At 43.3% G+C, this 13,241-nt stretch overlaps 1 protein-coding gene across 1 annotated transcript in view; it reads left to right on the forward strand.

The window, feature by feature from the left end:
* The window catches only part of MCTP1 (multiple C2 and transmembrane domain containing 1), a 166,562-nt gene extending 154,018 nt beyond the window's left edge, over positions 1 to 12,544 (forward strand). The window contains 4 exon segments of the mRNA XM_070743023.1: positions 8,112 to 8,221; positions 9,293 to 9,402; positions 9,963 to 10,060; positions 10,781 to 12,544. Of these exon segments, the coding sequence (XP_070599124.1) occupies positions 8,112 to 8,221; positions 9,293 to 9,402; positions 9,963 to 10,060; positions 10,781 to 10,852 (390 nt within the window). The 3' untranslated portion in view covers positions 10,853 to 12,544.
* Positions 12,545 to 13,241: the final 697 nt, after the last annotated feature.

The raw sequence follows: 13,241 nt of genomic DNA on the forward strand, positions 1-13,241 counted from the left end.
ATGGGGCATGTGGAATTAGTTTAGGAAAAGCTCAACCCTTATCCTTCTGTCTGCCTCCTTTTCCCAGTGCTGTTTTGTCTATGCCTGCTTTCAAATATGTCAACAAATTTTCTTTACACGGCAAAGTGGAGAATGCAATAGGTCTGAAGAGAATAGTGGCCCTTTCCATTTAGAGAGAAAATGTAGAACAGATGTGTATTCAAGAAGGTACAAGTTGATCTTGTTAAAATATTTGTAAAGAAAAATAGCTTCAGGATCTTCCAAAGAAAATCTCTTGAGCTCTAGAGATAGAAGAAAGGGGAATGCGTTTTGTTATTCTGATAGCATTCTTTCCGTACAAGAACTGATGATGAATCAAGATATGCTTCGATCTAAGAATCTAAATTGAAGAATTATAAGTAAGACCAGAAAGAAGTTATGACTTGAGGCTGGATTATTGGTTTTTTTAGTAATTCTTAAGCAGAAGGACCGTTGAACTTACCTGAACGGTCTTCTCGCTGCACTGTGAGGAGAGTCCAATGTGGGTTGTTCTTCAGCCTCATTGGCAGGGACTGAGTTAAAAATTAACATAATTATGTCCCGCCCCCCTCTACCTCCTCAGGTTCAGTCAAGAAAAACGAAGGAATAGTGTAAACAAACCAATTTTATTAACTAAGAAGTTAAACTGGTAACGAACTGAACCCCTGGGCCAAGAAGCCGGGAGGGTTTGGACTCTCCTCACAGTGCAGCGAGAAGACCGTTCAGGTAAGTTCAACGGTCCTTCTCCCCTGCACTGTTCGGAGAGTCCAATGTGGGATATACCCAAGCAAACCAACTAGGGCGGGATAGGCTGGACCAGGGGTGTCTGAACACAAACCCGTTGCAGCACTCTGCGACCGAATGCCGCTTCCGATGAAGCGAATGAGTCTATACGGTAGTGTCTGATGAAAGTCGTGGGGGCCGCCCAGGTTGCGGCCCGACAGATGTCATCGATTGACGCCTGTGTGTTCCAGGCGGCAGTGGTGGCTGCACTTCTGGTAGAGTGAGCCGTGATTGTCCTTGGCAAAGGTGTCCCACGTGTCCTGTATGCCTCCATAATGCAGGACCGGATCCATCGGCTGATAGTTTTAGAGGACACCTTGTTGCCCATGGATCCTGGGAAGAAGGAAACGAATAATGCTTCTGATTTCCTGAAAGAGCTGGTCCGTCGAATGTAAATCTTTAGAGCTCTACGGACGTCCACTTTGTGCCAGCGTAAGACTGACGGGTGTGAGCCGTGGGTACAGAAGTCCGGTAATATTATGTCCTGGGATCTATGAAATCTTGTGTTGACCTTCGGCAGAAAGCTGGGATCTAACCGAAGAGTAACCCGATCTGGGTGGAACACGCAAAGGTCCGGCCGGACTGACAATGCCGCGAGTTCCGACACCCTGCGAGCAGATGTGATGGCCACTAAGAACGCTACTTTGATTGATAGAAGGCGAAGCGTGATTTCTCTCAGTGGTTCAAAAGGAGGTCCTGTAAGGGCCTGTAAGACCAAAGTCAAATCCCAGGATGGGAAGTGATGGATAACTGGAGGAGAAAGATTCGAGGCTCCTCGGAGAAAGTCTTTAACCCATGGATGATGGGAAATCGGTCGAAGGGGGTCTGGTCTTAAGACCGTGGCGATAGCTGCCACCTGCCTGCGAAGGGTGTTTGGGGTCAGCCCTTCGTCCAGCCCCTTCTGTAGGAAGTCTAATAGATGTAAGATGGAGGCTGAGCGAGGGGGGATCTCTCGAGCTCTGCAGAATCTACAAAACGCTGTCCATGTCGCTTGGTAAATGCGAGTCGTTGACGGGCGTCGAGCCGATTGGATAGTATGGATGACCTTTTCCGACAGGGATTCCGCCCTCAAGCGGTCCCCCTCAATCTCCACACGGCAAGCCTCCACCACTGAGGCTCTGGGTGCACCAACGACCCCTGGGTGAGGGAGAGTCTGTGGTATGGGATCCTCCATGGCGGGGAGGTTGAGAGGTCCATCAAGTCCGCGAACCATGGTCGTCTGGGCCAAAAGGGGGCGACGAGAATCACCTCCGCCTGCTCCGAGAGTATCTTGGAGACTACCCTGGGTAGAAGGCAAGTCGGAGGGAAGGCGTAGAGTAGACCCCTTGGCCATGGGGAGAGGAGCGCATTGATATGGTCGGCTCCCGGGCACGGGAACCGGGAGTAGAATCGGACCACCTGGTTGTTGAGGTGGGTCGCGAACAGGTCCACTACCGGTTCCCCATAACGGTGTATAATGTCCTGGAAAACCTCCGGGTTCAATGACCATTCCCCCGGGTCGATGGTTGTGCGGCTCAACCAATCCGCCTGGGTGTTGTCTGATCCTGAGATGTGTTCTGCTTGGATCGAGACCAGGTGTGTTTCTGCCCAAGACATCAGGGAGTGAGCCTCCTCCATCAAACGGCCCGACCTCGTACCTCCCTGATGATTTATATGGGCCCTTGTTGCTACGTTGTCCGTCATGACGAGGACATGCTGTCCCTCTACCCGGTCTTTGAAGGAGTGGAGTGCCTTGAAGACTGCCCTTAGTTCTAGTAAGTTGATATTGGGGTCCCTCAGGTCGTCTGCTGTCCAGAGACCCTGGGCCACTCTGGAGCCGCAATGTGCTCCCCAGCCGGAGAGGCTCGCATCTGTAGTGATCGTCACCTCCCGATGGTGTAGGAAGGGAGAGCCTCTGGTCAGCGCTTGGGACGTCCACCAGGGCAGAGAGTGACGGACGGGTAACGTGAGACGTACCTGGTGTTTGGAGTGGCTCATGCGTGCTCTTTGGAAGGGGAGGAGGAGCCATTGAAGCGGGCGGGCATGCAGCCGCGCCCATGGGACGATGCTGATGCAGGAGATGAAGACTCCTAGCAGCTGGGATAGAAGGGCCAAGGGGACCCTGGTGCGGTGCTGAATAGAAGCTATCAGCGTCCTCACCCTCTGCTGCCTCTCTGATGACAGGTAAACGATTCCGGCTGCAGAGTCTATCAGAGTTCCCAAATGTAAGAGCTGTTTGGTTGGATTCAGGTGGCTTTTCACATAGTTGATCGTGAAACCACAGGTCTCTAGAGAACGTATTGTCCGTTGTAGATCTAGTCTGGCCTGTTGAGGGCTGCTGGACAAGATGATTACGTCGTCCAGATAGGCCATGAGACGAATGGATCTGGTTCTCAGGTCGGCTGTCAGTACATCCAGAAGCTTGGTGAAAGCTCTGGGGGCCGATGAAAGTCCGAAGGGCATTGCCCTGTACTGGAAATGATGGTCCTGTATACAAAAGCGGAGGAAACGTCGATGATGTGGATGAACTGGTACGTGCAGGTACGCCTCTTTGAGGTCGATGGAGGTCATCCAGTCGTGGTGTCGGATGGATGCCAGGATTGACTGTAAGGAATGCATCTTGAAACGTTGGTAGCGAACATAGATGTTCAGCTGCTTGAGGTTGAGAATCAGGCGGTAGCCGCCGGACGTCTTGGGGACCAAGAACACGATAGAGTAGAACCCCTGTCTTTGTTGATGTACTGGCACCGGTTCTATTGCCCCAATGTCCAACAGGTGTTGTACTTCCCTGGCAATCAGGGAACATCTTGGTTGAGATAGCGACGGGCATTGTAGGAATCTGTCCGGAGGAGTCTGTAGGAAGTTGATGCGCAGACCATTCTTCACGGTATCTAGCGCCCAAATGTCGGTGGAAATAGCCGCCCAAGAGCCTGAGAAGGACTGCAGGCGTCCACCGATGGGTACCTGGATGGGTAAGTCATTTTTGTTTTCGGTACCCTCCTCTGTTCCCGCCCCGAAAGGATCTGCGGGGCTGTTGGAACTGTCGGTTCCTGTCTCCATAACCTGTTCTGTCGGACCTGAAGGATGGCTGCGTGTAGGAGCTCTGTCCATATGGCCTGGTGTTTGAGGCCGCAGGCGCGGCCGTGTCCGCTCGAAAGGGCTGCCTTCTGTAGTATGGGGCCGCCCGCCTGTCTTGCCTCCTCGCCGACCTTGGCAGCACCTTTTTCTTGTCTTTATCCTCGATCAAGACTTTATCTAGTGATTCTCCAAAAAGTGTGGTCCCTTGGTAGGGCGCGGTTGCAAGACGCCATTTCGATTTGGCGTCCGCTTGCCAAGAGCGGAGCCATATTAGGCGTCGAGTGGAAAGGTTGGTAGCCATCGCCCTGGATGAAAACCTAGAAGCAGCCAAGGTGGCATCGGCGGAGAACTCCGTGGAGGCGATCAATTTATTAATGTCTTGGCGAAGGCGAGCGTCCTCCGGGCCCAACCTGGGGAGGATGTCTCGAAGCCAAAGGATTGAGGCCCGGTTGAAGAAGGAGGCTGCCATAGCAGCTCTCAAGGACCAGGCACATAGCTGGTGCATTCTCCGGATCAGGTTCTCGGCCTTCCTATCATCGGGCCGCAAACCATCCGCCATCTCCGATGGAACCAGGGCATTGGAAATTAGCGAGGTAACCGGGGTATCCACAGCCAGGTATTGGAGCAAATCCTCTATTTCTGGATCGAAGGAGTAAAGCTTCTTGTCCAGAGCTGAGGGACCCAGAGCTGCTGCTGGTTGCTGCCAGGGCCTCTTTATGTTTTCTGCAAATATGGGCACTGCAGGGATAGTTTCTGAGTCCCTTTGAGGCTCATTAATGAGTCTGGAAGCGGGTAATGTGCCCACATCCTGGTCAGCCGTCTTTTGGGCACTGGTCAAAGTTAGTGTGGTTCTGGCCTTGTTTAGGAGAACCCTGAAAAGGGGTGCCTTGAATAAGCCTGCTAATACAGGCTGTTCTGGTAAGGTGGCTTCATCCCCCGACAGCTCATTCTCTGGGTCTGAAAAGGCCTCTCTGAACTCTTGCTCCTCCTGAAAAGAGTCATGCAGGGAAGGTGCAGGTGCAGGAGCTGACCAGATATCCTGCCTGCTGGGGCAAGGTGGCAGTGGGGATTGATGTTGTTGTTGGGCCCCAATTGCTATGCCCTGTGCATAAGCTGAAGCAATCATGTCTTGTACCGAGGGAGACATGGCTTGCCAGTTATCTGTAGAGCCCCTGAGCCCTGCTGCTGTGGGCGTGAATGTGGCTGTAGCTGCTGGAGGTTGAGAGGCAGGCCTGCTCCATTCTGATCTCTGAAATCCCTCAGATGGTGGGGGGGCACTTAATGGGCGGTCTGGTGAAAGACCCCCAGCGCTTTGAAAGGGAGGCCCCTCGAAGGTGGCCGATGACAGGGGAGGAGGACCCAGCGGGCTTTGATAAACGGGTGGAATAACCATGGCTGAGGGGCTAGGCCCTTGTCTTGGTTTTGCTTTGTCCAGCTGGGCCTCGAGGGCCTTTATTTTCTTCTCAGCCTTCTTTAGTGCATTGGAGGACTGAGAGCTTTTCCCCTTAGATTTTGAGCTGGGCCCCTTGTCCTTACTTTTATTCTTGGAGGAGGAGGGCACAGGAGCGCTGGGACTGGATTGAGACATGTTTGTAACAACACCGAGCCAAAAACACGAGGTTACTGCTTAAAAGCAAGTAAAATGGTGGACTAGGGAAGCTGGTGTCCCCTAAATAACATGTCATCTGTTTTTCCTGCTCGTGATTGGCTGGATACTAGGTAGAAGCCCATAATAGCTTCGTTGTCCTGGCAACGCCCTGAAGCAAGATGGCGGCCCTGGGATAGGCTGAAAAGAGCCTAGTCACTCTGACCCCTTAGCAAACAAGATGGCGGCCGTGACATCAGGCGGGAAAAGCTCTGCTTCTCAAACGGCCGGAGGGGGACTCAGAGGCTTTGGCCCTGCGCCAAAATGGCGGGCGCAACTTCGGGCAGCTCGGCAATCACCTTCTGCACCCCCCCCCTTCAATTCCTTCGATCTCTGCTCCTCTGAGCGATCGGGAACAAGGTGGCTGCAAAGGGCCTCCGAACAGCTGATCTTTTTTTCTTTTTCCATTGCCGATCGGCAGGAACGCTGTCTGGGAGCTGCTGGGATCGCCTTACAGCTGATTTCCCCCCATGGGGAAATTCTGTGTACTGATTGCTCCTCTGATCGGTAAGAACCGATACTCGGAGACTCGTTGCGCTGGAAGAGTGGTGGGTGGGGGGGTCTGATCGCGGGCGTCAGGGACCCCAATCCAGCGATCCCTTTCAGCAAGGCAATACTCCGGAGAGCAGTGGCCTCTCAGGGATTGAAGAGACGGAGAACAATACCCCGGAGGGCAGTGGTTCTCGAGATCCAGGTCTTCCTCCTATAGAGAAAGGGAAAAAAAAGGAGAAAAAATTATTGTTAGTAAACATCCTATAAATCTCACATACTGTGAGAAGAAAACTCATAGTCCCTACACTATGACTGAGTTTTTAAGACTGAACCTGAGGAGGTAGAGGGGGGCGGGACATAATTATGTTAATTTTTAACTCAGTCCCTGCCAATGAGGCTGAAGAACAACCCACATTGGACTCTCCGAACAGTGCAGGGGAGAATGATAGTTTCATTGCCATCCTTATTTACTGAAAAGAATACTGTTGTGGCAATACAGCTAGTCCAAATAGAATGCAGCCGGGGCGGATTCCTCCCAGTTTGGACTGGTTCGCCTGAACCGGTAGCAACTCACTAGTGATGTCATGATGATGTCACTAAACAGAACAGCAGCCACATGGTATGGGAGGAAGCGAACCAGCAGCAAGTTGAAACCCACCCCTGCCTAGGACTACAACTGTGTACCTAGGCTATGAAAAATACATACAATTTGGAGTTGTCCAGATGTTTGCAGCTCATGATAGCTTGAACAATCCTATTTTTAATATCAAATCATAGGTAGCATCTATGAATGATATTTCCTCCTCTGAAATAAACACTGATAGTATCTTAGCAATTGTTTAAATAGTTTTCATATGTATGTTAGCCATATTTTAGGATTTATTAAGTATACTTTTGTTAAACTGGTACTTTCTTAAAGAACAATACAGATAGTCCTCAACTTACAACCATTTATTCATCTACTGTTCAAAGTTATGATGGTCCTGAACAAATGGTGGTTACAACCTTTCCTCAAAATTCAAGCTGTCCCACTGGCATGCATTTATGACTGGTTGCAGCACTCTGTGTTCATGTGATTGCTATTTGTAACCCTCCCTGCTGGCTTCCTCAGAAAGCTAATGGGGAAACTGGCGGAGAACCGCTGCAAACTTGACTGTAAAAAATATGACTTCTGTAACCGAGTTGTCGAAGCATGGAACTTATTACCGGACTCCATAGTGTCATCCCCAAACCCCCAACACTTTACCCTTAGATTATCTACAGTTGACCTATCCAGATTCCTAAGAGGTCAGTAAGGGATGAGTACAAGTGCACTAGAGTGCCTTCCGTCCCGTCCTATTGCTCTCCTATATCTCCTATACCTTTCTTCTATTCCTATATCTCTTCTTCTATTCTTTCATTGATATGTTCTATATATCTTCTTTTCTATTCTTTCATAGATATATTTTACTATGAGTATCTCCTCTATAACCTTCATCATGTATTTTACTATGTGTGTATAGATATATACCCACTAAAACCCTCATTGTGTATTGGACAAAATAAATAAATAAAATAAATAAATAAAATAGAAAGTCACAAGTAAGTCTCCCTTACCTGCATACCCATTCCCAGCCCTCCTGCATGTCACCCACACTGGTCACTTGTTAGCCTCCTCACCTTTTGCCATGTCTCTCTTGCATTCTTTCTCATCCTCCCTAAGTCTTGCTGTGCCCCCTTATGCACCTTTCCTGATAGTTGGTGATCTCTCTCACAGACATTCCCCAGGCCTCCTTTGCATTCTCACGACCCTCTTGTGCCCTCTTTCATCTGGCAGTAGCTACTAATCTCCCTGATAGTCTTGTCCAAATATACAAACTTGAAAAATGAAGCCACTGTTTTAATAGTCACATTAAAGACCTGCTATTATAATTAGATTTGATAGAACAGCATCACCTGTTTTTTAGGCTTAAATGTATGTATTCATTTGTACTTGAAGAGTACTATAGTTCTCCTCTATAGTACTATAAAATATTTCTTAATGTGTACATTTTTAAATACACTATTTAATGTTTTACTGGGGAAAACTATAATCAATTTACCAATAATTGTTGATTGATCTTCTTATAATCCTCAGGACAGTGAAAAGAAAGGATTTATGAATAAACTGTATGCCATTCAGGAAGTGTGCATAAGTGTTCAGAACATCCTTGATGAGGTGGCTTCTCTTGGAGAAAGGATTAAGAAGTAAGTATTGACAAATGGTTGCTTAGCTGTTCTCAGATTATATTCATATACTGTATGTGCATTCCCATTCCAATTACAAAATGTTCTGGACAAAGGACAAAAATATTAGTATAAAAATCACATCATCCTTACTTTTTCATTAAAGTTCTATCATTTGGACCAGGATTCTAAAAGAATATGATATTTAATGTTGAACAGAAAGAGAAGATGACATAAATCTACATCATAGTAGAGAGATAAAATTCCTTCTTTTATTAAGAGATAATCTTAGAGAGAATTGCTTATCCTTCATGTTTTAAAATGTTTTATTCTTTTATTTATTATGCAATTTGGATGTCACCTGATTCCCAAAGACTGTGAGATACCCACAAATACAAACAGACTCAGAATATAATTAAAACAGAATATATTCAGAAACCAAAATAAGGAATAAAGATGATAAAAATTGGAGTTGGAATAGAAAAAAAGAATCTAAGGGATCTTCATTCACTGTCCTAAAGGCTGGGGGAAAAGCTGGGTCTACCAGCTTCTTTGACATATCATAGAGTAAGATCCATGCAGCTTAGAGGAGACACTCATTCTAGAGGGCTTGGCATTATGACAGAGAAGATACATACTCGGGATCTCAATAGATGACATTATTTAATTAAAAGAACCCACGTTACACTAACATTTCCAGATTAATCAACCAGGCAATACTATGGAAATGATTTTGTACTTCCCTTTCAAGCTTAGCCAAGCAAAGCCAAGAGGCACAATATTTTAGAAGAAATTTGGAGAAAAAAATTAGAAAAAAATTGTATGAAGTATAATTTTTACAAAGCCTAAATAAGTGCTTTCATGGAGTGTAGAGCAAATTGTAACTCCAAAATGGCTTTTTAGGGATTGGGTCCAAAGCACCAACACATGCCATTTTCTACACTCATGTGTATTCATAAATATGTTGGTTCTTTCATTGAAAATTAATCTTATTTCATTTAAAGATCTATATTCTACCCGTGGTTGCTTTGGGTTTTTTAATTATTTTTTCTGTGAGCTATTGTATTTCTGATCTATTAATTTTTCATTCAGTATATTCAACTGGACTATTCCATTCTTAAGCTGGCTGGCCATTGTTGCTCTCTGTGTGTTCACAGTCATCCTGTATTTCATTCCACTGAGATACATTGTCCTTGTCTGGGGTAAGTAGAGACTTTCCCCTCCAGAACTCTCTGTAGAACATAGAAAAAATTGCTTTAAATGTATCAGATATATTATCTTTAGTGAATATCTGACAGTGGATTGAAAGTATCTGCTTTTTCTAAATTCATAGTGATGCTCTGAATGTATCAGATGGAATACCAATAAAATTGAATAAAATTGCTACTCTTCTTCTTCTTCATACCCATTTTCTTAATATGCACTTTTTATAAATACAAATGTTGAGCCAATATTAAAAATATATGGGCATATTGGTATATTGGCATTCATGCTTTTGAATATATTGAGTCTGCATAAACGGTTATCATTATGGCATTCAAAAGCCCAATTTGGCGTTACTCATCTATGGCTTTCTGCCAAGTAAAATTATTTTCTTGCTGATAAAGATTACGTTAAAACCAGGAGTTCCTGTTTCCAAGGAAAAAGGTATGAAGCACTAATCAAGAATGTATGTACAGCTAATCCAGCATGCCTATGCAATTAATTTTACATTGACATTAAAATATCAGTATTGATCCATGTGAACTGTTGCTTTGTTCAGGCATCAACAAATTTACAAAGAAACTCCGAAGTCCATATGCGATTGATAACAACGAACTACTTGATTTTCTTTCCAGAGTCCCTTCAGATGTGGAAATGGTCTGTATATATCTTGATGTTAAACTTGAAGATATATTATTTTTTTATAGTTAATTTTCTAGTTAAATTGTGAGTTAATAGCCAACAAGTGTATGATGTAATTATATTACATCAGTGCTTGCGTGCTTTGAAGCAACAGCTTCAGGGATATAAGTTGATGAAAGCAGAAAACACCACAGTAGAAGATCAAATCATTTAACTCCGTACACTGAAATATGAAGCAGGTCCCGCTAGGATGCTGTGATGGCAATCCTTAGTACTTTAAAAGGTCCTCATTTGATGGAGGCATTTACATTCCTTGAAGAATGCTTCACTAAGAATATTTTTACTGACGAGGGCCTGTTTGTCGCTTGATTGTACAGTTATAATTGTAGCTACCTTTGAAATAGAGCTCTACATTCTCCTAACTTTAAAAACGTTATTTTACAAAATTTCTGGCTTTGTTTTAAAGTCATTTGGCTTTTTAAAAGTTATTCCTTATGGAAAGCAGGGTAGGAGAAGGCTGTACTGAAATGTTTACTGCCATGGCCTCTTTCCCAAAATACTCGTTGTGTTATTTGTTATTTTTGTTTTCTTCCTTCCCCTTTACCTGGTAATTTACCATGGTTTGCATTTTAGGAACAGTGCCCATGTTAAAATTTGTCTGGACAATATTTCTAGTCCGTAGTGTAGTTGTATTTAAAAAAACAACTTTGATGTCTGAATTCTGTGTTTAAACAGGTGCAATATCAAGAACTGAAACAAGACCTTTCTCACAGCCCTAGTAAGAGGAAGAAAAACAACCTTAGTTAGTCAATTCCATGTGCTGGAATCTGAACAAGGCGTCACATCATCGGAGGAGAATTTCTTCTCTTTCTAAGTTTTTGCTTATTTTCTTTTGGGTAGTGATTTTTTTAAAAAATTGGTAATCTTAATGAGAAATGTGTAAATACTGTACAGAGAGATTTAGCTGAGAAAATATTATTTCCGTTGTACAGAACTACAAAGAAAGTTTGAAATTTACCTTACGCTCCAGCTTTGTAGATAAGAAAAGCCGTCAATAGCATGAATGTGGAATGGTACATGACAGACACATAAAAAGGAATAAAGATATGTAAAATGTAATTTAATTCATGCTAATTAATATTAAGAAACCAAATAACCGATCTTTTTAACCCAAAAAAGATGTTCACTTTAAAGTTCCATTTTATACATATTAGCAGACATGGAGAGTAAAGTAAATTCATTTATTTTTTCCATCGCTGCTGCAAATAACCAGATATTATAAGTTAACCAGAGCTTGCTGGAAGTAAATGAGTTACATATAACACGCAAATGTCTTAATGGATCTCTAAAGATTTAAGTAATTTCTTGATACTTTTATCATTCCACCGCCAGGTTTTGAAAAAAAATTCCTATATCTAAAATTACTGCCAGATTTATAACTGATGCCATATCTAATTTTTATAAAAATTTTACTCTTGATTTGTAATTGTTAGCTTCATGAACAACTTGCATATATTTTGTAATCAAAATCAGTTTTAAACACATCGCTTCCGATGACAGGTTATGAATATCTTCTGTGCACCTTAGTAATACTTTAGATTTACATTACCCTAAATTTTTATAGGAGTCAATGGAAACTCATTGCAGGCAGATTTTATTTTTTCTTTAATTAATTAGTCTTTTCTCCAGAAGGTTAAGTGGCCTATTATATGCAAACGATTTTCTATATTATTGATAATATGGAAGTTTAAGCTATGGTTATTACATAACAAATAGCTTTGGATATATATACTTAATTACATATCAGAATCTTGATTTGAGCCAGTATACTTTAAAAAAAACAAAGCTGATCACATATTTTTTTATAGAAAACTGTCAAGAGGATGTAAAGAAAATTATTTGTGATCTCAGGGGCAAAACAAGTTTCTATGGTTTTCACTTAGAATAATTATCTTGAATTGGGAATTATTTCCCAGATTTTATTTCACTACTGCAATGGAAAGATATTAACCAATATATTTGCATTAAAATGTGGCAAAAGGGGACATACTGTATATTCCTTTTCATCTATTCTCATGAAAACTGATTTTGGATTGTGTATTTGTTGGTTAGGTGATCTGTAAATAGATCTTGACTAAATATACAGTCTGCTTGATAGAATACCAAACTACAGGGAAAGCTAATCCTGAACATGTTTCTTGAGTAACCAGATAGTTTTGATATTCAAATGTAAAAAGGAATTTTCTGGTTGCTTATTATTGATGGGCAATATTTAATTCATGGAAACAAAAACTTTTAATGATGTGAATATTGGGGAATACAAAATAACTCTAGAATGTTACACTAATTTAAAAACTTGTTGCAAAGTTTGTGAAAGGTTTTCCCCTGTGATGTCATCATTTATTATTATCTATTACCTTGTGGGCATACATTTGCTGCACAAAATACTTATTTATGTGATTAAATATGAGTTCGACTGTTCCATGTGAACTACATTAACATAAGTGTGCGTATCTTTTTGTCTGTCCATTCATTTTCGGCACAGAAATGCCAGGAATCAGTGTTATGAGTGTTATTTTCAATTCCTGATGTTTAGCAACATCTTAACCTTAGATCAGCAGTCCCTAACCTTTGCGGCTTGATGTCTTTGCGGGGGGGAGGGGAAAGGGGAACCGGGTCATGTGAGCAATGGCCTGGTGTGCACGTACGCATAACTTGACTCGCGTAAGTTGAGCTGTGCAGGCCTGCCACTTGCTAGAGTTGAGCTGTGCACATGCATGTGTGTCAGCCCACCATTCATGCAACCCAGTTGCAAAGAAGCCATGGCCCAATTGTGAGCTGTGGCCAGGGGTTGGGGACTTACGTCTTAGATAATTTTAGCCTGAAAACAATTAGAAGACTGCCTCCTAAATCTTCCCTCCTGGTTAAGGAAGGATAAAGCAGTCAGCTTCACAGTCTCCCATACATTTTAAATCTAAAACTCCCTTTTATGTAAATGAAGAAATGTGTGAATAGAGATAACCTACCTAAATAAAGTTTTCCTAATTTTCACTTCTGTGCACCCAAGCCTTTTACCAAGCAATTTAAGCTTCCTATTTCAACCTAGTAAATGTCTTGTATCTTGCTGCTTGAGAACACCTTTACTCCTATTTTCCACTTGTCTTCCTTAAGGATTGAAGGAAATTCATCCAGTGAA

Source organism: Erythrolamprus reginae, chromosome 2 (genome assembly GCF_031021105.1).
Source record: "Erythrolamprus reginae isolate rEryReg1 chromosome 2, rEryReg1.hap1, whole genome shotgun sequence".
NCBI lineage: Eukaryota > Metazoa > Chordata > Lepidosauria > Squamata > Dipsadidae > Erythrolamprus > Erythrolamprus reginae.